Source organism: Callorhinus ursinus, unplaced genomic scaffold, assembly GCF_003265705.2.
Source record: "Callorhinus ursinus isolate GAN/ISIS: 27379988/994484 unplaced genomic scaffold, GSC_fseal_2.0 scaffold13, whole genome shotgun sequence".
NCBI classification, from domain to species: Eukaryota; Metazoa; Chordata; class Mammalia; order Carnivora; family Otariidae; genus Callorhinus; species Callorhinus ursinus.
In genome coordinates this window covers 21,804,252-21,830,892 of record NW_027397075.1, presented here as the reverse complement: position 1 = coordinate 21,830,892, position 26,641 = coordinate 21,804,252, and the positions used below count along the sequence as shown (strand labels likewise).

Sequence of the window (26,641 nt, the reverse complement as noted above, 5' to 3'; positions counted from 1 at the left end):
GGGATTAGGTGCCTTGTTTTTAGTCTAGCGAAGGGAGATTTTAAATTAAAATATAAGGACAAACTATTTCCAATTACAAAAATTCTATACTGGGAAAAAAATGAATTGACTGAAAACTTGTATACTTTTATTCCTAAAACTTTGCCTAGTTTTATTTGGTTTTCATCCATTCTTCTTCCCCCCTCCCCCCGCTTTTTGATCTTTTCTTCCCTTTCTTTCTGAAAGTCTCTTAATCAGTATTAGTTTATCATTTTTTTTTTCTTTCCACTTGCCAGATTTTCCCTGTGGCCACCAGAAGGCCATCAAAATCAGCCGACTCAAAGATGTATGTGGCCAAGCCTGGAAACATCTTCCTGAGAAGAGCAAACACACAAGGCTGGAATGATTCATGACAGTAACATTTTTGTTTGAAATGAAAATGTATGATATTTTATTTGTTTTTTAATGTTCCTTGGGTTCCCCCCCCCCCCGGTAATTGTTTCCTATTAAACTTGAGGACTATGCAATGAAAGTGATGCGTGCACACACACACACACACACACACACACTTGCACACGCACACGCGCACACACATGCCCACACGCATGCACACGCACTCGCGCACGCACACACATGCCCACATGCATGCACGCACACGCACGCAGCAGGTTTACTACCAAAGCAAGATGAAGTCTGTCAGTTATCTCGCAATTTGGAAAATGAATTATTTACTTGCATTTACAAGTTGCTTAAAATAACTTAAAAAATTGTCTTCCCTCTCCAAATTAGTTCATGTATGTATATAGTAGCAACCTCCATGGCATAAAACTTTCAAATTTGGAAATTTGAATCACTTTAATATGCATATTGATTTACCTAAAAATAACGAAGAGTTTCTAAGACCAGGAGGGGTAACCCAGTTTCAAAATTAACTACTTGCTCTTGGTTGGTAAAACTTAGGCCATATGTTTTTGTTTATTTTCATATCCATTTAACTAGTATGTTGACGGTCTGTTGGTCATTTAAAAAATGACTGAGTTAATTTATTCTTTCATTCTTAAGACTAATTTAATTACAAATATTACAATAGCCCAGACATCTGAAACACTTCTATCTCATTGAATGGTATGGAATTTTCATTAACATTATAAAAATATATGTTTACATATCAATATTATATGTTATATATTATCTGCAGAAAATAAAACTAGAATGTTATTTTATACACCTGTCATATGGTTCCATTCCCACTAAATTGGTGTGATAGTCACTGATATTTTTAAACTCTATCCAGATGTACATTTGATAAAATGGTACAGACTTCTCTGTAACAAACTATACTTCCAGTCTGAATCTTAAAAAAAAAAAGATAGAAATCTATCCCTAACACCACAAAATACACAGCCTTGAGCATTTCCATTTGAGAGCCAATGTTTTTACTCTTGCAACATAACAAGAATAAAGTGATTAAAAATCATGAATTTAAATACCATTGTTTAGATATATGCTACAAAATAAATACTTTTAATAATATTAAAAGACACCATACTTAGATGGTTTGGGCCAATATCACATGCTTCGGCTCTGCTTTCGTATTACCCGTTCCCAGCGCCCGCGCCCCCACACAAGTATTATTTCTATGGAACGTCATCTGAATGCTAAACATTAGCTCTTAACCAGGGCTGAGGAGTGTTCTAAGGAGGAATCCCGAGTCAGAACAAGGAACAGGGCTGGGAGTGCTCACTCCCGCTCACTTTGCAGGCGTTATAGGGTTGTTTCGAGAATCAGGATTGGAGAAATGAAGCACAAGTGTGCTTAGGTAAAGTTGCATATTCTAGGATATTTCTGTAGCTGTTTTAAGTGTTACAGATTGCTAATCTCAGAAGCTGTGTGAGAAGAAAGGATCTCAATCAAATTTCGGACCAGATCCCTCCTTATGGCCGTGAGAGTTTGATTTTCATTTAAACAACAATAAATGTAGGCATAAGGGTTTGAGATAAATTATGGAAGCCCTTTAGCCATAACCAGTACATTCTGCCACCAAATGAGCTGCTGTTCTCACTTTGTTTTATGGGCTCTGCGTAGCCTGTGTTATTGTAGCTGCCAAATAAAACCCAGCAAACCATGCAAATGAAAATCTAATCTTTTATATTTCACAGTGACAGGATGCACCCATATATACAGTTTTATAGATTCCTCTCCACCAGATTTACTGCTATTAGGACCCCACTGTCTTAGTAGGATCTCCAGGAGGGGAAAACATCTCTTGCTGTGAGGCTCCTTCATTTATATCCACCAATGGCATATATCTTCAGTTGAAGCTACACTTGGAAAGTCAGGAATGATTCCTTTCATTCTATCTAGCTTGTCTCTGTGGTTCAGTTGAGATCATGGGCTTTGCCCTTAAGAATAAAGACCTGATAGGTTGTACTTTTTTTCAAGGCACAGCATATTTTAATTTGTTGAAAAACAATGGGGGTTTTGCTTATAGTTTCAGAGTGGCCTAAATATCCGAAGAACAATGACTTAATGAATCGATGACTAACTCGTTCTGCAACTCACTGATCGCAATCTTGGGCCTTGAACAAGCCACTTAGCCATTCATATCAATGTTCTTCTCCCATTCGCAAAAATAACAACAAATCTTCTGCCTAGAAGAGGTTTTGTGCAATAACTCATTTCTAAAATGCTTCAAAGATGAAATACTCTTTTCATATGCTAGGGAATTGCTATGATTCTACCAGAAGTCAAGTCTCTACCACATCCATCTGGGTTATTTCTCTACTGGGTCAGAGTACTCCCGAGAAAGTAAATAGACAGCCTTCTGGTAGTGCATAGAATCACCTGTACTTCTTTGTCCTGAGTTTGAAGGGAGCTGTTGTACACGTACAGCACTGCTATTCCCTCCAGCCAGAAAAGCATAAAGGGGTAAGTTACTTCTTTCCATCTTTCCCTTCCTCCCTGCCCTTTCTCCTTCCCTCCCTCTCGGCTTACAGATCTTTCTTGAATGCTTATTCTGTGTCTAGCACCATTCTGGGTGCTAAGGGTACAGTTGTTAATGTCATAAAAAAAGTTTCCCAAATGAGGGAGCTTATATCCTATCAAGTAAGATCATAAACAAAACATAGAGTCACTATCTTAGATCATGGGAATTTTCTGGGTTCATTTGGTTCCAGCAGTTTAGTCTTCTATCTCCACGATGGTAATTCATGCATCTGGTCAGGACCCTAGGGGGGATGTTTTGTGTGGAGGCTGATGTGCCTAGTGCCTGGCCCTATGCGTGCTAGATGTTTCGTGACTCTTGAATGAGTGAACTTCTAAAATGTGATTAGTTAGTTAGGTTGATAAATAGTTCAAATTCCTCAACGAAATGTCAATACATCCCCACAATTTCTCCATAAGGTCAACCTAAAACCATGTAATAAGTGTGCTATGAAGCTCTGACTCTATGTTAAGAAGGTTCCTATCAAGCAGGTCTTATCAGAAAACCAACCAAACTAATGACCTAGGCATGCACGCATGCGTGCATGCACACATACCCGCCTAGGCGGTTGCCCCAACGGTGACAACTTAATGTCTAGGAAGGGTTAAATACCAAGTATATTTTCATTCTCTTTACCTCGGGCTAGCTATTTCTTAAAGCATTTTTAAGGACAAAGAGCAAGATATGAGTTGACAAAATATAGTGGCATAGGATCAGCAGAGCCAGGAAGGGATCTCAACCTCTTTGTATAGTTACCTTGTTGCTGCTGCGGCCATCTCCACCAGCAACACATCCACAAACCAAGGCCTCTAACCACAGACCACTTCCCTCCGGGAGCTTTCCTCCCCTCCACCTCTCTTCAGTTATCTTTCTAGACTGTCACCGTCTTCTTTCTCACTGTTCTTTACAGCCCTACCAGGCTACCCTATGAAGCTCTTCTCCCCTGTGTTGCTCTTCTCTGTCACCTGTTTCTGTCTAAAATCCTCTACTGTGTACATGTCTTTGTTAGGAAGATTCTTGTTGCTGTTCTTAGTGAGCCTGTGTTCCCGCACCTGTCCCATATTCCAAGTGCTAAGGCATGGCTTGGCAATGTGGACCGGTTGTCAGTTTCTTGTCTTTTGGGGTTTTTTGACTCACAATCCCCTCCCCCTTATATTTTTTTTTTGCTATGACCTTGTTGAACAGCCTCAATTTTGTAAAACAACTTCAGGGCAACGGGTTCTCAATTAAACATGTGCCAATATGTTAAGGTACAGAGCCAGGGAGCAAAGAAAGCTTCAAGTCACATAGAAGAAATTTGAAATCTGTTTTCTCTGAGTTCACATTCAAGAACCACTTTTCCTATTGTCTCCCATAAAGTCATTACTGCAGCTTCAATTTAAAATGCTTATTTTTACTGAGTTTAATTTAGATACACATTTGCATTGTAAAATGAGTACTTTAAAAATAATCATTTTAGTCTTAAGCATAAATGCTAGTTCTTTGTGAGGGAAGTAACTTCCTGAGTTGCATGTTATCGCTAAGGGCGAAGTAAATTTCTGGAGTGAGATTTTACCTTCTGTCTGCTCTTATTACCAGGAATAGTTTGAATTTGGTATGTATCAAGACTTTTGCATTAAATGTATAGAATTTCTGTATAAGAAAAGATTTTGATTAAGATGATGATTTTATATTATTACAATAGTTAGGATTGGTATGCATTTATTAGCCACTGAACGAAAACTGAAATGCTGTCTTTGTCCACTGTGTTCACAATGACATTTATACATAATGAAGACCCGAAGGGAGGGATGAGCTTATCTCATGTACCTCTGGCACCTAGCACATGGTGGAAATTTTACAAGAACCAGGAAATGCAGTTCTGTATTTCTCTAATGTATTGTAAGTTCTCAGTCAATAATTTGGGGATGCGTCATTTTCCTTTCTGCCCATTTAAGTCCAAGAAAGTACTGCATTGGAGGTTGGAATGAGCATAAAAGGAAGGAAAATCTTCTTCCTGCATTGAAATGTAGACAGGCAGATGTTTCTTTTGGTCGGAGGCGCAACACGTGACACATAGTAGGTGCACAGCGTCGGTACCTACTGGAAACCTCTCTGATTCTCTTCAGTTTTTCTAGCTAAGTCCATTTGCACCGAATTTCTACAAGCCCCAATTTAAGCAACGGAATATAATTAAGAATATCAGTATTCACAGATTTAGAAGTTTTATTCTTTCATTTTGAACAAAACAAACTACCCCTCCTGACTATATATTTTACCAAATTTTAGAACAAACAAAACCCCAGGATTTACATTATTAAAAAATGGGGCATAAATATCATAGGTTCGTATAAAATCTTTCTGTTATAGAGTCTGTTCATCTGGAAAAGTTATAGGTTTCATCAGATTAGTTTTTAAAAATTAAGCCGGAAAGACTCCACAGATAAAATGAATGCATCTTTTACTTATCCAGATTAAGGCAGCCTCCACATTCCAACATCTGGATGTTGGAGTTTTTGTGTGATTTTTCAAGGGTGGTAGACTTCTCTATACCAATTGATTTTGTTTAGGAAAAGGGTCGGGGCGGTGGGGGGGAGAGAGAGACAGGAGAGAACAGAGGTGTGGGTGGCCAGTCTTGGTGTTAACCAAGCCTAAACTATCAGCCTCCTTCACCCATTATGCTGTCTCTGGATTTATGATGGTCATGTCAACGCACTGATTTACAGCAAGCAACTGAAAACTGGCTCCACAGGAAAAACAGTTCTGGGAAGACTGTATCTTTTGCTTCTCTTCTCCCCTTAACCCTCAAACAGGTTTGAATTACTGGTGGAGGCTCTTTCTGCTTTCAGTATAGGGGGTGTAATGTATCCCCAGTGCCCCGTATAAATCTGCTAAGGATCTTTCCTCAAGAGTTTATGATAACATTATTTCTGTCTTCAGGGCTGAGAATCAGGATGAATTATCTCTTATTTATGGCTTATCATAGTTGAGGAATTTAATAAATAGATTCAAGTATTACAGGATTTATAACCCAGGGAATGATTTGTTATATAACATATTTTGCAGAATTATGAACATATATTTTTTTAAAAACTGTGCTTTGGGGAATATGCTCCCTGTTCATGTCATTATTGTACTGTGTGTTCCAGTTTGTTCATTTATTTATTTTTTTTTTTAACTATTGTCTCAGCTGTGTTTCTGTGTCTCCTACCTTTAGGCCATTTCAACCTGTTCATTTCTAAAAGCCAGAGAGAATGAGAGAGAAAGAATCTAAACAAGTTAATAGAATTTCATATGTGCTATGACATTGAAAGAGTCTGGGCTTAATAGAAGCTTTAACACGTTTCATTTTAGTATATTTTTTCTCTCTAGATTCAAATCAGGTTAACCTCTACCCACATTTTGTTACATTTTATAGTTATTATATGTAAAATATGGCACTTTGGAAAATCTGATCTTTTATTATTAATGCTTGCTTCCTGACTTTTTAAGACAAAAAGACCCCAGTTATACATGAAGTTTATAAAAGTCAATATTCAAAAATTAATTGCATAGGTAACTTTTTCGACATGATCTATGCACAAAGTATAACAAAGGCACCGATTTTTTTTCAGAGATTTGACCTGTGGTTCACATTTAAAAGTCAGACATTCATTTTATGGAGTTGCCCATCAAATTAAATTTTATTTGGTCCGTCAACATTTTATAGCGTTAAATTGTTACTGTTTGAAATCCATGTGTCATTAAAACATAAAACTTGATCTCTGGCAAGAAATCTAACCATGAACGGTTAGATTGACTTGTGTCATTTTTAATTTCAGGACTCCCAGAAAAGTGTGAATTGTTAAACTGTACAGGATTGGGATTTTTTTTTTTTTCAGAGGAAAGCAATAGTACATTTTTCTAATAGTTTAGAGACTGTACTTTCTGCACTTTTTTTTTCCCTCCCTGTGGGAGAGGGAAAAAAATTATTGGCTTTCGAACTCTACCAAGTAGCTTTTTATCTTGGTAATTTGCTAAGCCTGTTGGGTAGAGGTAAACAGACCCTACTTTGAGGAGCTTACCTGAGGAGCTTACCTTATCTGGGTCTGACTTACTACTTTCCATGGTTCCAATGGGCACTCAGTAAAAATAGTAATCATTCTGTGTCATGACATCTCTGACATCAGTCTTTTTTTATTTACAATTTGTATGCTGATTTTTCAAAGATGATTAAAAGTATCATTTTTATAGTAAGTTTATGATACTTTCAAATAAAGTCGGGGAGTAAAAAAAATTTTTTTAATGTAAAAAAAGGGGCAGAGAAAATACCACCTCACCAGGGACCAGGGATAAGGCAGTTGTAACAACTGAACATTACATTTAGCTCTGACACTCATATCCTATTATACTGTTATTTAGTCTCTCTGTTGTTTCAGAGTTTTGTATATTCGCACCATTTCTTTCCCAGCTACATTTAAACCCCAGGAAGGAGAGAACCTGTCTCTTGCTTTTTTGTTGTCTTCCATATCCCATCAGAGTGCCTTTCTTGAACGCAATCCTCCAGAAATGTTTTTGTTGATTCTGACAACGTATGAATATTCCATGCATTTTCATAAATTTATAAAATCTTTTACATAATTGAGGGACGACATACTTGCTTCCTTAAATATCCATTTAATCTATATTTTCTGGCTACACTACTTAGCTCTCAATATGAATTCTAGTAATGACTGCTAGATCTAGGAAACAATGCTCAGAACTTCTGAGGCATCAACATGTCAGACTCCTGGCTCATCTCTGGGGCTGTTATTCTCCTTGTAGGTTCATTCTGTAAAACGTTTTGTTACAGCTGTGATTTTGCTCTATATGCCACAGAGCTGAGTTTCCAAGCTTTTTGTGGAGAATCTGTTCTAATTTTCTCATGAATTTATTATTTAATATCCTGACACTATCACTTTATGTCTATTCATCCAGAGATGTTACTTTCCTTAACTTTTTATAGGTGAGGAACAGCTTTAAGAATGCAAACATTTCTTTTTCTTTTTTTCTTCCTAAACTTGTTGGCAAAGCATGCGCTCCTTTTCACGTTTTTTTGTTTTTTTTTTTTTAATAGAATGTTGCATCCATCAAGAACACTTACAAATTTCCCTAACTGGAAACAGGTCAAACTGAAATTGGGCCTTCTACCAATAGACTAAAAGATCTAGAATTCACCAAAAGCATACATACAACAGTATGTTTCATGGGCTAAAAAACTAGTTATCACAGGACGGCCATGACCTCAGGGATCAATCCTGAAGGCACATGAAAAAGTCGAGGAAAGAGTAGAGAACATCAGCACTGGTTTAACAGGACAGCCCAACTGTACTTCAGTTCCAGGAATGTTATGTGCTCCTGTTTTTACTTCATTAGCAATTCAACATGCCTGATTTGCCCACACAATACTTCCAACTTAGTTTACCCATTTGACCTGGAACAAAGTGAAAGCACATTTTGCGCAGTTGAAAGTTCTTCTGGCAAGTTGGTTAGCAACAGGCTTGTCAGTCCCGGTTCAGTTAGCAAAGAATAAACACATTTCATTTGACAATTACTGGTGTACTGACTTCCTCACTGTGCAATTTTCTATTTCACATTCTTGAGCCTTTTTTTTTTTTACTTGCTATTCAACTTTGTACTAGTAATCCCTGCCTCAACAAGATTTCCAATTTTTTGAGAATAAAAGTTTCCACATTTCTTCGTGGCCGTGATTAACCCAATTTAATTGCAAAGAGGAGGGATCGAATGGAAGTTCATTCGGACGGAGGGAACAGCGATACTGCAGTCTCAACATCATCCCCCTCGGTAATTGAACGTTGTGGCTTGATACGTACCAATTAAGGAATCCGGCTACGGCTTCCACAACTATCAATTTTACTGTAGTTCTCTAACATTTGGTCACTTGGGAGTGTGTACTTGTAACAGTGCGAGTCCACAGGGGACGCGAGGGTGCTGCGAGAAACGCAGGCGCGCCGCCCGAAACCAGGCGACGTCGGAGAGCGACGCCCAGAGCCGGCCTTTCCGAGCCGGCCGGGCCGCGGCTCCCCGACGTGCACCTGGGGACGCGGGCGCGGCAGGACGGAGCCCGGGCACTGCTCGGTCCTACTCCCTGCGCTCGGGCGGGCGACGACTGCGCGGCGTCGCTCGCGGCCCGGGGAACAGAGGGGGCCGCCTCAGGCCGGTTCCAGTCCTCCGTGTCCCCACGCGCCCTGCCTCCCGAGGGTACCTGCGTAACTCGGCGCACACCAGCCCCACTACGTTTTAAAAGTGTATTTCTGGTGGTCACGGTGCACACCGAAAAGCTCGCTCCGCACCCCCAGGGCGCGCGAGGCCTCGGAGCCCGGAGAAAGGCCCCTCCCAGCGCAGCTGTCGCCGCCGCCTGCGGGCTCCTTTCACTTTCTCACGGCCAAGTCACCCAGAGGGGCGCCGCTGCCGCCACCGCCGCTGCGCCCGAGGACTCCGCCCCGCGCCGCTTCGCTACCGGCCCCCCGCCCCCCCGGACCCCGCCCACCCCGGTAGTTTCTGCTCGCGATTGGCTCGCGCGAGCGGCAGCTCCGGATCGCCTCTCCCATTGGCTGCACCTTCCCGTCAGTCCAACGATTGCCCGCCACTCCCTCCGCCCTCTTGCAAAGCCGTCCTGCCATTGGAGGAGACTGCGCGCTGGGGGCGGGCGGGGAGCGCCGGTCCAGCCGCTTACGGTCAATCGCAGAGGCCCAACGCCGGGAGGGAGGGAGGCAGGGGGAGGAGAGGGGCGGACCGAGGCTGGGCAAGGGGGGGAACATCTGGCCGGCGCCGCCGCGTGCGTGCGTGGTGCGTCCTCCCGCCCCCTCCCCTCCCCCTCCCCCGCCCGCCCCCCCGTCCCCCCACCCCCCCCTCCCCGGCCGGCGGCTCCGCGCTCGCTCCCTCGCTCGCTCCCTCGCTGTGTCTGGCAGGCTGCGGCCGCCGCTGGGCTGCTGCCATGGGGAGCCGTTGAGAGTGGGGCCCTCTTCGCTCCGCCGCGCTCCTCCGGCTGCCAGCGGGGGTGGGTGGGAGGGAGGGAGGGGGCAGGGGGGAGCGGGCGACGGAGCCGGGATTGGGGGGCGGGGGGGCCGGGAGGGAGGGGGGCAAGAGGAGGAGGAAGCCCACCAAGTCCGGCGGCGGCGGCGGCGGCGGCGGCGGCGGCGGCCGGGAGGAGGAGGAGGAGGAGGCGGAGGACGCGGCGGCGGCGGCGGCGGCGGGGACGCGGTGACTTAGGGCCGCTCCGTGTGAGTCTCGGCCCCGGCCCCTGACCCGGCGTCCCCTCCGCGCCCGGCCCCCCTGACGGGCGGGGGGCGCCAGCTGTGCGGCCCTGGCCGGCGGGCCAGGACGGGCGGAGGGCGGGCCGGGCCGGGGGCGCCCCCGCGAGTGGAGTTAGTTTGTGTGCTTGGAGCGGTTGGGGCGGCGGGGGGCGGCGCAGCTGCGGGAGGCCGGGCGCGGGGACGGGGCCGCCGCAGCTGCGGGGTCGGGCGGGGTGCGGGCTCGCCGGCTCCGCGCCGCGCCCCCCCAACCCTCTTCCCCCCGCCTCCCCCCGCGGCCGGTGCAGCTGCGGCGCGGGGCGGGCTCCCGGCCGGTGCAGCTGCGGCGGCGCCTCCCGGGTGCGGAGGGCGGCGGGCTGGGGGAGGGGGCTTGGGAGCCGCCGCAGCTGCAGCGGCGCCCGGGACGGCCGCGGCTCCGGGGACCGGTGCAGCTGCAGTGGCGCCCGGGGTGGGGGGGGGAGGGGGCCGGCGGGGGGAGGGGCCCCTCCCGGGCTGGTGCAGTTGCCGGGAGGCCCCGGGGGCTCGTGCGCCGCGGCGTTGGGTAGGCGGTAGCAGCCACCCTCCTCCCGCGGGCTTCTTCTTACGACTTTTCTTTTGTTGTTGCCGTGACCCGAGTCTGTTTTCTCGTCTGCTGTTTAAGGTGTTTTCCTGCTGCACCGGCTCTCCGCCCTCCACCTCCTTCCCTGTGGTTTAACCTTCCTCTTTCCCCGTGTGTTTTATGCACGGTGAACTAGGTGGAGATTTGCATTTCTTCTCTTCCCTCCCCCCCCACTCCGCACCCTCGCCCCCACCCCTTGGAAAAAATAAAAACCCAATCTCGCAAACCCTCTCTGGACCCCGCGGTAGCAAGACTGTGAAGGGGTTGATTTGTGGGGTGGGAGTCGCTGGCCCATTGCGGTGCTTGGGAATCATTAAACTGTCACTCACCCCCCACCCCACTGGGTAAATGGGGTGATTAATGTCTGATATATTGGAATGGGGCGAGGGCATTTGTGGAGAATAGGTTGTGTGGCTGAGAAGGAATGTAGCTCCGAAGAGTGCCTCCTAGAATAGGCGTTCGTTATTATGTCATTCACCGCGAAGTTAGAGAAAGTTAGGTTTGTGACTGGCAAAGCGAGGACAGGACAGAGACGTTGGTTTTTGTTACTCTTTAACTCTGCCGCGGTTTCCTGATGAGGACGGAGTGGTGATCACCAGGGCTGCAACACTCGCGCCTCAGGCCTTTTCTACGCCTCACCCTCCCCAGAGTCTGTGGAGATGTATTTGACATTCACAGATGTCGCAGCACCTTGCAGGGCACTGGTCAGCCCAGCCCGGGTTACTGGACGATTTCATCAGCCATTAGGAAAGATCCACAAAGTCGAGCTAAAAAGTTCTCAAACTTACCAGACATGCCCCCCCCCCTTACTGAAAGCCGAAAGGTTTTCCTGTGATCATCAAACATTACAGAGTGACCCAAAAAGATTGTTATGGGACACAGATCAAGGGGAAGACAGAGTTCTGCTTTTTCTGAGCGGAGAGTCAGATCAGATATGCAGGTGCAGCGTTCATTGTAAGTGGCTGTAGCAGGTTGTATCAGTTTATTAATTCGTCTCATTGAACTGAAGTACTTTCCAGGATTTCAGAAAGTGCAGTTTCACCTTGTTGATACTGAGAGTTGAAATTTGCATTAACTGGCAATGTGAGAAATTTTATTGAGAAGGTAGTAGGAGATGAGCAGTTAAGACAAGAGCAAAATCATAAGGTGAATTGGGCTGGAGTAATAGTTCTGCTTCGTCTTCCAGCATTCTGAGACACGTATGCCATTATCTCGGCAGGAAAAAAAAATGAAAGTACCATGAGAATGTTGAAATGGGCCTGGAGATGTCAATTGGGTTGGTTTAAAAATATCCCTAAGCTGCCTTTGAAACTGAACGCTGGAGTTGAATAAAAGTGAATGTGGATTTCCTGAATAGCGCCGTGGCTTGAGTGTGCTGTCAGTGTGTAAGCCAGTCCACCAACTTGAGACAGAAGTGTTGCTATTCCATAAATACAGTAGAACTCCATATGCTGAGTTTTTCCATTTCTTTCTGTTAGAAAGTTTGGAAAAAAAGGGAGACTTTGAAGTATTTTGTTTATACTAACAGAAGAGAAAAGTTCTCCTAAGAAAGAGCTGGTGGCAGGAGTGTAGAGGAGTAGCATATGGCATTAAAGGGAGCACAGCTGGAGGTAGCATTTCCATCTGAACATGATGTCAGAGCAGCTGACAGCCTGCCATCCCTCAGCCTTTTATTCTAACACACAGACAGGGAGTTAGTGTGTGCGGATCTGTGCTGGAGAAGGTATCTTATTCCTCTCTAACATCATCTCCACTTTGCATCTGTCTCTCTTAGTCTGCTTTTTTTCCACCGATGTAACAGACCTGGAGCCAGCGAGACTCAGAGGAAAGGACTTAATCAGGTTTATGTGTCCTAAAGGTAGGAGTAGCAAGAGATTAGATTGAGCCTATTTCTGTTGTGGTGTTTTGTTTATTTAATTAAAAAAAATCACATTACTTTTCTAACCCAGTTTAGGAATAATATATGAAACTGAGTATGAAATGAACATCTTATTGGAGTTGAAAGTCTTGAGCTTGTTTAGTTTTAATTTTTATCCCTTTTGCTCAGGCAAGTAAATAACTTTAATACACAGAAATATTTCAAGTTTTGAAATGTTAAGAAAGGCTTTGAAATGTTGCTTTTTGAGATCACTTTGGATTAAAATGCTTCTTGTGGTTGTTCACTGCTATTTAGATTCCTTTTGCTTTTGGGGTGGAGGGGGGAGAGAAACAGTAAACTGTCTGGAACCCAGCATTCAAACTTATATGAGAAGATTATTCTGGTTAAGAAGCTAGATTGTTGTGTAATTAATTCCACTGTGAAACTTTATTCTTCAAAACAGCAGCAGCACTGCTGAAACATACAGCTGTCGTGCTTTTGAAACCGAAGGTTTTTTAAAATGGGGGAAAAAAAAACACTTTTGTCCCCAGGAGAATAGTTTGACTGGTTTCCTCATTTCTCTTTCAAATATATATTTAAGAGAGCTTTTATTTCAGCATAACAATAATTATTTGCAGGAGTTTTTGTGTTAGCGACTAATTTAGAACTTGTAGATTTGAGCTGCCTGAATTGGCCAGACAGCTGTAATCGCACTCCTCTGTTCTTAATCTCTTTATCTGGGCAGCAGCTGCCATATGGCCACAGTCCGCTGGATCAGATGTTTATAAGCTTCCTTCTCCGTCCCTCTCTGTCCTCTCAGCCTCCTAATTTGATCACGGCTACCTTGTGAGCTGCCCTCCAATCTTTATTTTTAGCCCTCTCAAGGATTAGGATTGATGTTAGCTGTGGGGCACTTAAAGTGATTGTATTGTAAATCTTGGTTTATTCTAGCGGTGGCATCGTGCGGAAGGTATTTTGGGGCTAGGATGAAAGTTTTAGTCCATCTTGGGCAAAGTGGGGAAAAAGGGAGGTAATTTCTGGAATATTAAATCGCTATGTGTCCGTTCCCCAGTGCACTCTCTGAGCTGCTTGGTGTGGAACCTTGCTTCTGGTCACAGGAAAGGGGAAGTGGGGTTTTCTTGATTTTTTTTTTTTTTTTAAGGAGTTGAATTTTGCAGTTGAATTTTGACCCTTTGTACATCTTCGCCTTTCCTCTCCGTCCCTCTCACCCTCCTTCACCAGAAAACAAGGGCAGCGATGCATATTTGAAAGAATAGAAGCTAGTGGGAAAACAAAATATATCAAGTTTTATTGAAACAAAGTATTTTCTGTTGCATGAGGTAAGGCAGAGTCAGAAAAAAAAAATAGTTTCTCTTTTTCTAGCAAGGCTTTGGGTGGGGGGGGGCGGATGTTGAACCTGTAAAGCTTTTGAATACGATATGCCTTCGTTTAAAAGTTTGAAATAATTTTGGTATGGAATTCATTTGCTTTTCAACGGATCAAAGTTTAGATGAGAATTTTCAGAGTTAAGTGAAGCCCTTCTGGTTCTTGATTTTCTGGATGTACAGATTTTACAAAGAAATATTAGTTTTTTTCTCAATTCATTTAAAAAATATTTGGATTTGTTCATAGTAAAGATGATCTTTTCCATCTGTTGGTGTAGTTCTTTCTGATCTCGTACATGTGTGCCATACCTGCAAATCCTAAGGCATTAACATCTGTTTTTATACACAGGGCTTTTGTTGTTGTAACACTCTGACTTTAAAAGTGAGTTGTTTGCTAATTTCTGGGCTAATTATGCGATTTCATTTTTCCCCCCCTCTCAATTCAGCCCGTGTGTGTGTGTGCGCGCGCGCGTGTGCGTGTGTGTGTGCGCGCGCGCTAAAATTGTGCTTTCTAAGTGCAGTCATGTATCAAAAGTAATAAAATAAAAAGGACGGTTGAACAAGTTTTCTGAATCTTCCAGAATGTGTTTGGGACTTTCCTTTGTTCATTCTATGAGCTGTTCCCTTTGAAATTAAAGCTGTTTTGTAGGTTTTATAGGACATAATTTGATGAGTAGGTTCACTTCTTCTGAAAGGGAGCTAAATTCTTCTTCTCAGAAAGAGACTGCATGAAGTGAAGGCTTTTGAAACTTCACTAAAAGTTCCAGGAAGGTGGAGATGCATCAGGGACCGTTTGGCTGGGGGCGAGGAAGTTTGGAGAGGGCACTTTTTTTTCTTGTCGCATTTAGGTTTTGTGCGAGTGATCTGGTAGTCCCTGGGTCATACGCCTGATTAAAATGCAGGGACGGGTACCTCGGCGACCTGAGCCGAATCACTGTCACTGTCTTTTGTGTGTGTGTGTGTGCGCGCGGGGGCTAGAGGACTAGAGCGCTGGAAAAGTTGTTCCTGAGCGGGCTCTCACGAGAAGTGTCTCTCTCCGCAGGTTATGAAGACAGTATGGAGTTTCCAGACCACAGTAGGCATTTGCTGCAGTGTCTGAGCGAGCAGAGGCATCAAGGCTTCCTTTGTGACTGCACTGTTCTGGTGGGAGATGCCCAGTTCCGCGCGCACCGAGCTGTACTGGCTTCGTGCAGCATGTATTTCCACCTCTTTTACAAGGACCAGCTGGACAAAAGAGACATTGTTCATCTGAACAGCGACATTGTTACAGCCCCAGCTTTCGCTCTCCTGCTTGAATTCATGTATGAAGGGAAACTCCAGTTCAAAGACTTGCCCATTGAGGACGTGCTAGCAGCTGCCAGTTATCTCCACATGTATGACATTGTCAAAGTCTGCAAAAAGAAGCTGAAAGAGAAAGCCACCACGGAGGCAGACAGCACCAAGAAGGAGGAAGACGCCTCGAGCTGCTCGGACAAAGTCGAGAGCCTCTCCGACGGCAGCAGCCGCATGGCAGGCGATCTGCCCAGTGACGAAGACGAGGGCGAAGACGAGAAGCTGAACCTCCTGCCCAGCAAAAGGGACCTGGCGGCCGAGCCTGGGAACATGTGGATGCGCCTGCCCTCCGACTCCGCGGGCCTCCCCCCGGCTGGCGGGGAGGCTGAGCCACACGCCACAGCAGCTGGAAAAACAGTAGCCAGCCCCTGCAGCTCGACAGAGTCTTTGTCCCAGAGGTCTGTCACCTCCGTGAGGGATTCGGCAGATGTTGACTGTGTGCTGGACCTGTCTGTCAAGTCCAGCCTTTCGGGAGTTGAAAATCTGAACAGCTCTTATTTCTCTTCACAGGACGTGCTGAGAAGCAACCTGGTGCAGGTGAAGGTGGAGAAAGAGGCTTCCTGTGAGGAGAGCGATGTTGGCACTAATGACTATGACATGGAACATAGCGCTGTGAAAGAGAGTGTGAGCACTAACGCCAGGGTACAGTATGAGCCGGCGCACCTGGCTCCGCTGAGGGAGGACTCGGTGTTGAGGGAGCTCGAGCGCGAGGACAAAGCCAGCGACGACGAAATGATGACCCCGGACGCCGAGCGCGGCCCGGTGGAGGGCGGCATGGAGAGCAGCCTGCTGCCCTACGTGTCCAACATCCTGAGCCCGGCCGGCCAGATCTTCATGTGCCCGCTGTGCAACAAGGTCTTCCCCAGCCCGCACATCCTGCAGATCCACCTGAGCACGCACTTCCGCGAGCAGGACGGGCTGCGCAGCAAGCCGGCTGCCGACGTCAACGTGCCCACCTGCTCGCTGTGCGGCAAGACTTTCTCGTGCATGTACACGCTCAAGCGTCACGAGAGGACCCACTCGGGCGAGAAGCCCTACACGTGCACGCAGTGCGGCAAGAGCTTCCAGTACTCGCACAACCTGAGCCGCCACGCCGTGGTGCACACCCGCGAGAAGCCGCACGCCTGCAAGTGGTGTGAGCGCAGGTTCACGCAGTCGGGGGACCTGTACAGACACATCCGCAAGTTCCACTGTGAGTTGGTGAACTCCTTGTCTGTCAAAAGCGAAGCCCTGAGCTTGCCCACTGTCAGAGACTGGACCTTAGAAGATAGCTCGCAAGAACTCTGGAAATAATTTTATAGATATATATATATATATATATATATATATAATATATATATATACATAGATATACATAGATCTCTATCTAGTTGTGGTACGGTCTAAAAGCAGCCTTGTTTCCTGGAACTAAATCGTCGGGGTGTTAACTCGGTTTTGCACTTTAGAGTAGCATGAGACTCTCACTAATTTAGCATTCTGGTAAAAGAGACTTTGGAGCAAGTCGGAGACTAGAGAGGGCTTTTTCTTTCGAGGGGGTAGGGGAAGTAAGCCAATAAGAACCTTTGAAACAACTCGTCCTATCACAAGATGCTTTCACAGGGCTTAATTCTGTCGACACTGCATTGTCTTCTGAGCGCGCTCTCTCCTCTCTCTCTCTCTCTCTCTCTCTCTCTCTCTCTCTCTCTCTCTCTCTCTCTGTCCCCCTCTCCCCCTCTCTCTCTCTCCCACTTTGTTTTGGTTTTGTGTTTCTGTTTTGGTTTTTGTTTTGTTTTGTTTTGTTTGTTTTTGTTTCTTTTCCTTTTTCAGAGTAGAAATTCCCTCCAGTTTTATTAGCCTCTTTATATGTCACAAAATTGCATGAATCTTTTCTGGCTGTTGGAAACCTGAATGCTTTTAGACCCAAATGGAAAATTTCTGAAATGCTGGATTATCTATTTTTAAACAAGCAGTTGACTTAAAACTTTCTGTGGCAACTTCTGGTTTTCTGACGGTTCCCAATGAGAGAAATTCTGAAAGTACACTGGGATCACTGGGACGCTGTCTTTGTGAAGGTTTGCTTGGGATGAAAAAGGATATTGCAGCTTCAGCAGTGTTGAACTGTGTGTTGAAAAATGTGAATTACTGTTCTTGTATACTGTAACTGATTACACGGGCTGGGGGGGTGTCAAAGAACTTGACAGGTTGTGTTGATGCTCTTAGTTGAGTCTTGAAAAGTAAATATTAACGCTACAGAAATGCATGAGTTTCAATATATTTTTTGTCTTTGTTTGCATTGTATAACTTTAACGAGTGAGTTTAAAATTATTTAATTTCCTTAGAAAAAAAATAGCACCGTTTGGGGAAAAAACTGGTGTTATGAAGAACGTAAATGCACTGTTTTTATTTTTATTTTATATAATTTAAATTGACTTTCCCACTGTCTTTAAGTTGAAACTGTTAAGCTGAATAAAAACTTAAGCTGCAAATTGATAACTTCGCTACATAACAAGGAAAATATAAATGTTTACAAACGGCTTAAAGATTTGCATGTGCAGTGTGCATTTATAACAAACTTCTAATTGCACAAAACCCATGCCGGCTCAAAAGTTTAGGTGTACACATTTGCCCAGTTGAGCATTTTTAGAATAACTACTGCACAAATTGACAATAGGTCATTCTCTCTCTTCTTTCTTTCTTTCTTTCTTTCTTTTTTTTGGGGGGGCTCCCCTTCTCTTTTTCATCCCTTCTCCCTTACCCTCCCCTCCCTGTCTCCCTTCCCCCCCTTCCTTCATCCTTCCCCCACTCCCCCCACCCCCAACTCATGAAAAGATTCTATGGACTGAAAAAGCCCCGGGCTGAAAGGACTGGACTGCCTTGATTGACGTGGGGAAGGTGGGGAAGGGGGTTAGTAGACTATGTGTATGGGGCAGCGGAGGCTGCAGCCCAGTGTGGTTTTAATGACCAGCACGCAGGGCAAAAGCATTTTGCACAGTGTTTGTTTTCCTGTCTTGCACTTACAAATAAGGTCTATGGGAGTAGCATGGAAAACGTTTGCTGTTTTTCCCTTTTTTTTTTAATTGCTTTTGTTTAAAATTTGATCGCCTTAACTACTGTAAACATAGCCTATTTTTGTGCTTAAGATACTGAATGGAAAACTCCATTGTGTGTTGCTGGACTGTTTTGGAAATATTTGGTCAAATGTGTGTTAATTTGGCTGTAATGGCATTTAAAGCAAACAAACAAACAAAAAAAAAAAGCTGTGAAAATGGCCTTGGAGCATTATCTTTAGTTACTTGAAGAGTTTCTAGTTTTTTTAAATACAGTTTATGTTAAAATAATTTTTATTAATTTAGAGGAGACAATCAATGTCTGAGAAAACGGACTTTCTTTTGGATTTTCTTTTTGTGGTCATTGTGAGTGATTGCTTTTTCCTTTTATTAGTTTCACATTCTTCCTTTGTTCTAAAACTTAGACTGACATCTAGCTTTGACAATCATAGTATGTTTTATTTTCCTGAGGGGGGAATAACTTATAATGCTGTTTAGTTTTGTACTATTGGTGTGTTGGTGAATTTTTAAACTGTGTGCTAACTGCAATAAATTATATGAACTGAGAACCTTGTGTGCGTTATTTTAATTATGATTACATACTACGTAGATCCTAAGTATGTATTGTACGTGGCGTCTTTATTTTTAATATCAGTTCTGTCCGGAGCTTGTGAGATTATTAGGATGCCTCAACTCACTCAAATGGAAATGTGCAAACATTTTGGCTTTCAGTCCTTTGAGGTACTAATGCACGTTTCTAAAATGTGACCCATTTTCTACAACCTAGATCAAGAATGTTAAGGTAATTCCCTAGCAATCCGTGAATCTACAGAACTTCCAAGTGGCAGCCTGGGTTCTTCCGAATAATGCTGTATGACTAGCTACTCATCCATACACCCCAAGCCATTTTCATGGGTAATTTTATCCTAAGTTGATGGGTCAGATCTGTTCTTCTGTGTTCTGGTGTAAGTGGAAGATTGAAGGAGACCGGATGTCTTAATTTGGAAGATTGCTTGGCTAATGACTAGAATTCTAGGCAATCAAATTAGCAGGCATTCGATTGTTCAAGATTGGCTATATGCATCCTTTTTTTGCTGGGCGAGCTCAGAAGTTCCCAACTTTTAATTCTCAAAGTTTGATTCGTAATCACGAGGACTCTGAACCCTAATTTTTGCAATCCAACTTCACGATGGTCTCCTTGGGTGTGTCAGGATGAGAAAACACTGCTGGTTGATGGAAGGAATTCACAGGAAGAACACATACGCGCTGGACAGGACAGCCTGCAGGGTCCAGGGAGGGCACAGACCTGAGAGAGTGTCTGTAGATCCTCAGATCCATATTTGCTCATAACTTACACCCTTAAAAAAGATACATACGAAGATAGAGTTTTACATTACTACCATCAAATAAAACACGTTTATATATTACATGGCCTAGGGGGATGTGAATATTCTTAACTTCTATAGAAGAAGTGGAATGTAAGGTCCAGAGCTTGAAAATATACTCATGAGCTCCCGGGTGGCTTTGGATGGGAATCCAAAAAGATTTTTTTTTTCTTTAATCATAGAGCACAATCAATAATTTGCTATTTGGAATCCCTGCATTTCCTTTTTTTTTCTTTTTGTTGTTGTTGAAGCAGGATTTCTATCACATGCAACTCACACTTGGTTTTAACCAACCAAACATTGTTTCATGTGAAAGGGGAATGTATAATGAGCTCCACAAAATTATTTCTTCAGCAGTTACAAGCTTATTTTTAAAAAAGTGCTGGAGGTGGGGCAGGGGTTGAGCAGTGTGCATCTTGTGTTCTCATTTCCTGTAGTAACTGGTCATAGTACCTCAAAACTTTCTGAAGATGTTGAGAGTTATAATTTAGTTTCACTGACTAGCATCTAGTTTAAAATGAGGAGCATTATCCTAAACTTAGCTGGATATACTTACAAGGACAATATTTTGACATGTGATTTGGAAGAAATAACTTCTTAAAACACTCCTTGCAAAACTAGAACAGAATATTAAGTCCATAAATTGCCACGTTTGTTAAGAGAAGTGAAGGAAGCACTTGTTCATTTGCTACATTTCAAAAAAAAATTAATTTGTCATGTAATCATGTTGGAAACCATTCAAATTGATTCCCCCTTTGACATCTGGCTGATGTCTAAAGTGTATTTTAACTATGTGATTTCATTTACTTCTGAAACCATCTGTTTTTTTAGATAATCAGTTATGCCCTAGATCATTGTGGGCCCAGCACTGTGTGCTAGTCATTCCCTGGGGCATAAGCAAGAAGTATATAAAATGGTTAAGGATCTTGGTTTTGGATTTCCTTTCCAGTTAACTATGCTATCAGATTAATAGGTGAATCAAGCAGAGATTTTTCTTTAACAGACTTGCCATGATTACCTATAAATGGGTTATTGGAAGCCTAGAAAAAGGTGAGCACTGTATTAAAAGTACACGCTAGTGCACACTACAATGGCCGAAATACTAATTTTCCAAGTAAATCTCTTGTTTTTCACTCTTCACCAAAGAAAAACAGTTGAGTTTTTTACCCAAGAAGTAACGCTGCTTAAAAAACCTTGACTCTCACAAGTTTCATCAATAAAACACAAGTATACAAAAATTAGACTTTACAAGCCTCATTGTGTCAGGTAAGGATTCAAACAAACAAAAAATAGTCCTAAGATCTCAAGATTTCCTGTATTGCATTTTAGTCCTGTAAAACTTCAAACATTCTTGGATTTCTAATATAATCAGGGAAACTTTTATATACCTCTGGTTAGGAAACTCAGATAATTTTAGTTGTAATTTATAGATACTGGTCTAAGTTTTTGTTTAATTCTTTGGTACAATGTTTGAAATTGCTGATAAAGTACAGTGAATCAAGTAAGTGAATTTTGAAATCCAAGACAGGAGAGCTCAGTCGTTTTCACTACACTCATTTGCCATTAAAATGTTAGAGATTATACCATTTGAGAAATAAAGCAATAGTTTTATTATTGTCTTTTTAAAGCAAATAGCTTTTAGGAGTTTCATTTTGGCTATGGTCCAAGTTTATTACACTGACGAGATTTTGTCCCTTATGTTAACATTTTTCTACCTTTTGCCTGTAGAAACATGGCAAAATATCTTTGCATGTGATCCTTTGGTCTACAGTGTAGAACTACCTATCTGTTAAATGAGAAAGAAACATGTTTGCAGCCTCCCCACTCCTTCTTAGATTTTCTTAATATCGTGAAGGTTTAGCTAAAGCAGTCAGAGCTTATTGATGTCCCTGGAGGTTTTTAGAAATAGTAATTTACTTTCAGAGACATTTTAGAAATTAGACTTCTAGTATTTTTGCAAGCTGACCCTTTTAAAACTTATTACTAATTTTTGTAATTTCTCCAAAACGAAGCTGAACTCTTTAAGTTTAAAACATTGTAACGAGACAGGGTGAGGTCAGAGAAATGAAACAGTAGCTCGAAAAGTTTCTCTTTTAAGCCCAAATGCCTTATTACATGAAATTGTTCAATTAGTTATCTAGATAACTCAGGCTCCCAGAGTAGCTTTTTCCTAAAATATTGAAGCACTTGAAAGAAACGGGATTTTTTTTTGGAAAGAGATGAATTTACCAGTTAACTTTTCTGATTCTATTGTAACATTTGCTAGTTTAGCGTTGATCATAATCGCTAGGTTTATATGAGCCTGGCACTTCCCTTCGCTGCGGGGTACTTTACAAAACAATTTTTTGAAGACTGAAATTTTTCTTGCCTTTTCAGGCACTTTTCCCCTCTTTCTGATCTTGAGTGGCTTTGCATTGGAGCTTGCAGTTTGCTATAGGAAGCATTCTCTCTAGTTCGTTTGGCAAGAGAAGAGTGAAAACCCAATTTGGCTTTAAAATGTAGCACATTAGTGAGTAACAGTTTCAGTGAGGATATTTAGAGTGGCTTTGAGAGGCCGTGTGACACCCATAGAGAGTCCATTCACGGAAATGACTTATTTACGATTTGTCATAATCTCTGTAATTAATCATTAAATCAAGTCGTTTTTATTAAATGTCAGTCTGCATGCTTAATATTAGCTATACAGGAATTTTAAGAAGTCATATTGGCCTAAATATTGAAGTTTGTAAGAAGTATATTTGTAGTTAATATGAAGTGGTGAATGGAAAATGTATTCGAAAATTAGTAAACACTTATAGGGTAGATTAAATCTGTTGTTTCCAAACATAATGCATATAGAACTGTACTGAACTTGAAAGAATGACATACCCTTATTTATGTGTGCTATGCCAGGCCAGTGCTAACTTTGATATGTGATAGGGCTTAAAAGAATGCATCTTAACCATATGTCATTAAAAAATATATATTACTTAAAACATTTGTAAATAAGGGCATGTTTACTTCATTTAAAGAATCATCCTCAATGCAGTGTGTACTTTACCTTTGAGAGGATTAGTAAAGACACCAACATTTTTGTATGTCTAGTGCTCCGAAATAATCTTTGATCAAAGTAAAAACATGTAGGTTTTTCATGTGAATCTCTTACATTTGTTTTTAAAAGCAGACGAAAAATATACATGTATCTTTTCTGCGGACCATTTCTTTGGAAACGTATCACGTAGACAAGCTGGTTGCTAATATTGAGGTGTGACTATTTCAGGTTTACTAGACACCACAATGCTTCCTAAGGATGTCTATTTGGACAATTTTCAAAAAAGCACAATGGTATAATAATGGATAATTAAAACATTTAAGGAAAGTATTTATTTCTTGTGAGCCATAGCCATAGACGTTAGTGACATTTATTTGTCTATAGTGTAAAAAAAAAAAATCCATTTCTTCTGTCTTATAACGGTTTCTCGGTGTCACTTAAAGTCCTCATTGAATAGAAGAAATTTGAGCCCAGAACCATATCCCAAGAAGAGCAAATTTATAATTTTTTTTCTATAACTAACTGCCTTTGATAGAGAGAGAGCCTCTTGAGGATGGGCCAGGAGGGGAAAATGGTGCAGGTGTACATTGAAAGCCTAGACATTATACACATGCCCTTGGCGTAGCATTTGTTTAAGACTTCAAAATCCCCAAGATTCTGCAACTGAATAAACCAAAAGAAACTGAAGGGGGGGGAGGTTCTTATTTCTGTTGAGACTCAAACTAAAATTCATACTTCACCCAGTCCGCTCTGTTTCCCTCCATGTCTTTTATCAACCATCGGAGGGTATATTTGATGCAAGGGGTGATTTTGACACCACTGCACCAATAAATTTTCCAACCAAGTTGCTTTTGTGTCTGAATTTCTACCATTTTGAAATAATGGGAACAATTTTGAAATGAAAATGACATTTGGGATTGGCCCTCCTTGATAGTCTGCACCAGCATACTATACATCTCCAGGGGGGTGGGGTGGCAGAACACGTGGACTAAGGAGCCCCCCACTTCATATTTCCAGGGGCTTATTACAACAAATAACATCGAACAGGGTGAAATCCTTAGGTGAAGAGGAAACAAAATCAGAGGGTATGTTGGGGCACAGGGAAGTTTTGTTTTTCATACTGAGTGTGGAGTCTAGAAAATGTGGTGATTTCTCACATTCTATTTATATGTTATTTTACTTGAGGGATGCCTCAAAGCAGTACTAGAATCACTTATGTGCAAAAGGAAGAGGGAGGGAGGGTTTGTCATCATTTGTTCAACTTGCTTTGTAAAGGTGCTTATCTTGCAGTAAAAATAATTCTTTAGTCAAAATACAGGCGGTCTGTAGGTTTGACCAGCATGGAAGGATTTTAATGATTGAAGTGTTTCTGTTTAAAAGTCAGTCAAGTAACGCCCTCGAAGGCAATCAGTCCTCATATTGTTATTCTTATTTAATAATACATATATAATTTTTTTCTCTCTCCAAAAATAATGGAACTTTTAGGCATTATAAACCAAAACAATCCCAAGCTTACATCTGTATCCTGAATTTTAAAATTTGCATTCTGGACTGGCTGCTCTTGAAATAACGAATAAATTTTGTTATTCAAACTGCAAAAATCTAACGGCCAGAATTTGAAAATAATCTCATGGTCCAATTATTCTCCATTATTTGAAGACCTATATTGTGTGTCTGATCCTCTCCCCTTATAGATTGCTGTATCACACGTGCTTTCACCGAGACCAATCTCGAATCAGACAAAAAAACTTAGAGCTGGAAGGAACAAAAGTGATTTCCAGTTTATTTATCCTGGAAGTGGATGAGCAGGTGCAGGGCCAGGCATAAGGGATGGGAAAGAGCTCCCAGGACTTTGCAAACATTTCCTACGTTCCCCAAACCATTGGCTATCTATCATCTCAGACACAAGCTTTTCCTCTCTTTAGAAGCACGCGAAGGTTGAATCCCTTGCTCTGGGCACATCTTTGATTGAGTCTGAATCCGAAGTCAACATTCTGGTTATGCCCAAGGGATCAAATCTGCATTCTGTAATTATATATTTACCGTCGTTGCGCTTACCATTGTCTGCTATATGTATTTACAAACTGAACCCAAGATTGGAATTCTACTATTTCCTTTCCTGACTCGGATCCTATCGACTGTTTTAAAAATACTGCAGCAGAATGCTGTCTCCTGCTGTCAGTGGAGGACATGTTTCGGGCCCTCTGCTTTAGGCTCCCCAAGAGCTGAAGCCCTGGCAGGACTCTACTGACTGACACGCTCTCCCTCTCTGCTCCCAGCCACAAAAAGGGTTGCTTGGGTTTCCAAAACATGTTATTTGTTCAACCACAACGAGGCACCGCTCCTTGCAGGCTACTGACTGCAGGGCTGACAGAGCTGTTGCTGGCCATGCGAGAGGGAGAGAAGAAACATGACGGCATGACCGGGTGGCAGCCAGACAGGAGCCTCCGAACTCATTTGCTGCCCAAGTGGGAGAATTGAATAGTTTTCCACTTAATCTGAAAATTGGCCTCGGTTCTTGGAATGTTTCTCACCTCCTTCTCTCAGCATCAGCTGCTGAAAAGAAGCCTGAAGAGAAAGTTGGGGAAGGTCTCCCAATGACACGGGAGGAACCGTGCCCTGACACCTTCGTTTCTCTGTCCGTGCAAGACCACAGTGGTAACACCCGCCTCACCCTCACCTTTGGAATAAGAAAGCAGGCACGCAGAGCATCACACTCAGAAACAAGGCACCTGTACACCTGAGGTGACCTTGCTATTATGATCATTATTATTTGTTGCGCCAAGATGAAGCTTCTCCTTCTCAGAAAGCCTTCTGACCAATGTGGATTTTTCTTCAATGTGGCTTTTTATGATTTTAATCCACTGAGTGCTTACCATGTCAACTTTATTTCAGTTTTCAGCAAGCCCCCGAGGAAAGCAATCGCCACGTGAAGCACGAAAGTTAGGGCACCACAGTAAAGGAGATGATTGCACCTTCCCAGGTGGGTTCACAGGTGGACACACGTTTACGCACACGGACCTCATATAACTCACGTCCCGCTTTTGCCAGACCTGTCAGAGCCTTTTCAACTCTCTGATTATCTCATCCAAAAACCTAAGTTGCATACAGATATTTTTTCCCTTCGTGTCGAAGAGACCAAGCCCGAAGCTTCGGGTCACGTTTACACTTGTGTCCTAATATGAACCACAGCATGATTAATATATATCATGGTAACGAACAGCCCCGGCTCCCCGGGGAGGCGCACAGATGGAAAGTGATTTACCCAGAGACTTAAATGAGTTACTCTGATCGCACCAGGAGAAGGTGGCACAGGCCGGATCAGAGCTCCCAGCATCTCAGTCTCCGGCCTCACATCACCGACGTGCTCTGTTATGTGTTGTTAGAAACATGTTGTGGTACGATGACACTCTCTGGTCATATTGTATCATAGCGACTAGATCCCTTTAGAGGAAGATGCACCTGATCAAAGTCTGTTCCTTATAAGGAAACCCTGAGCCGCTATTGCCTGGAAAACACTTACAGTCCATCCTGTCCACGTAAATGGGCGTCGTAAAGCCTTTTCAGAGTGTCCACTTTGCGTTTTGATGCAATGCCACTTCACAAAAGGATTCGTGCCACACTCATCTCTTTCTATTTTCCTCTCTCCCCTCGATGTAATGACACAAATCTTCCTTTTCGTTTTATAATATTCATAGATATTTTAAAAGGCAATGACTTTAACAAGACATGTTTGGTGAAATAGTCCCTTGGGTTGATATATTTAAGAGTTTGGTTTCGAAAAAAAGTTGAA

At 42.8% G+C, this 26,641-nt stretch overlaps 1 protein-coding gene across 4 annotated transcripts; it reads left to right on the top strand.

Moving 5' to 3' along the window:
* The first annotated feature begins 10,034 nt into the window (after nt 1–10,034).
* On the top strand, nt 10,035–19,001 carry ZBTB18 (zinc finger and BTB domain containing 18). 4 transcript variants are annotated; one of them, XM_073899904.1, is made up of 3 exons: nt 12,558–12,689; nt 15,117–15,804; nt 15,917–16,054. In XM_073899904.1, exons 1-3 carry the CDS (start codon nt 12,677–12,679, stop codon nt 15,924–15,926), a joined length of 711 nt encoding a protein of 236 aa, XP_073756005.1. In that variant the 5' UTR covers nt 12,558–12,676; the 3' UTR covers nt 15,927–16,054. The 4 variants fall into 4 exon arrangements, with proteins under 4 accessions (XP_025733585.1, XP_073756004.1, XP_073756005.1 ...); XM_025877800.2 differs by lacking the exon at nt 12,558–12,689 and adding an exon at nt 10,035–10,203 and having other exon boundaries at nt 15,117–19,001; XM_073899903.1 differs by lacking the exon at nt 12,558–12,689 and adding an exon at nt 11,014–12,554 and having other exon boundaries at nt 15,117–19,001.
* The last annotated feature ends 7,640 nt before the right edge of the window (nt 19,002–26,641 follow it).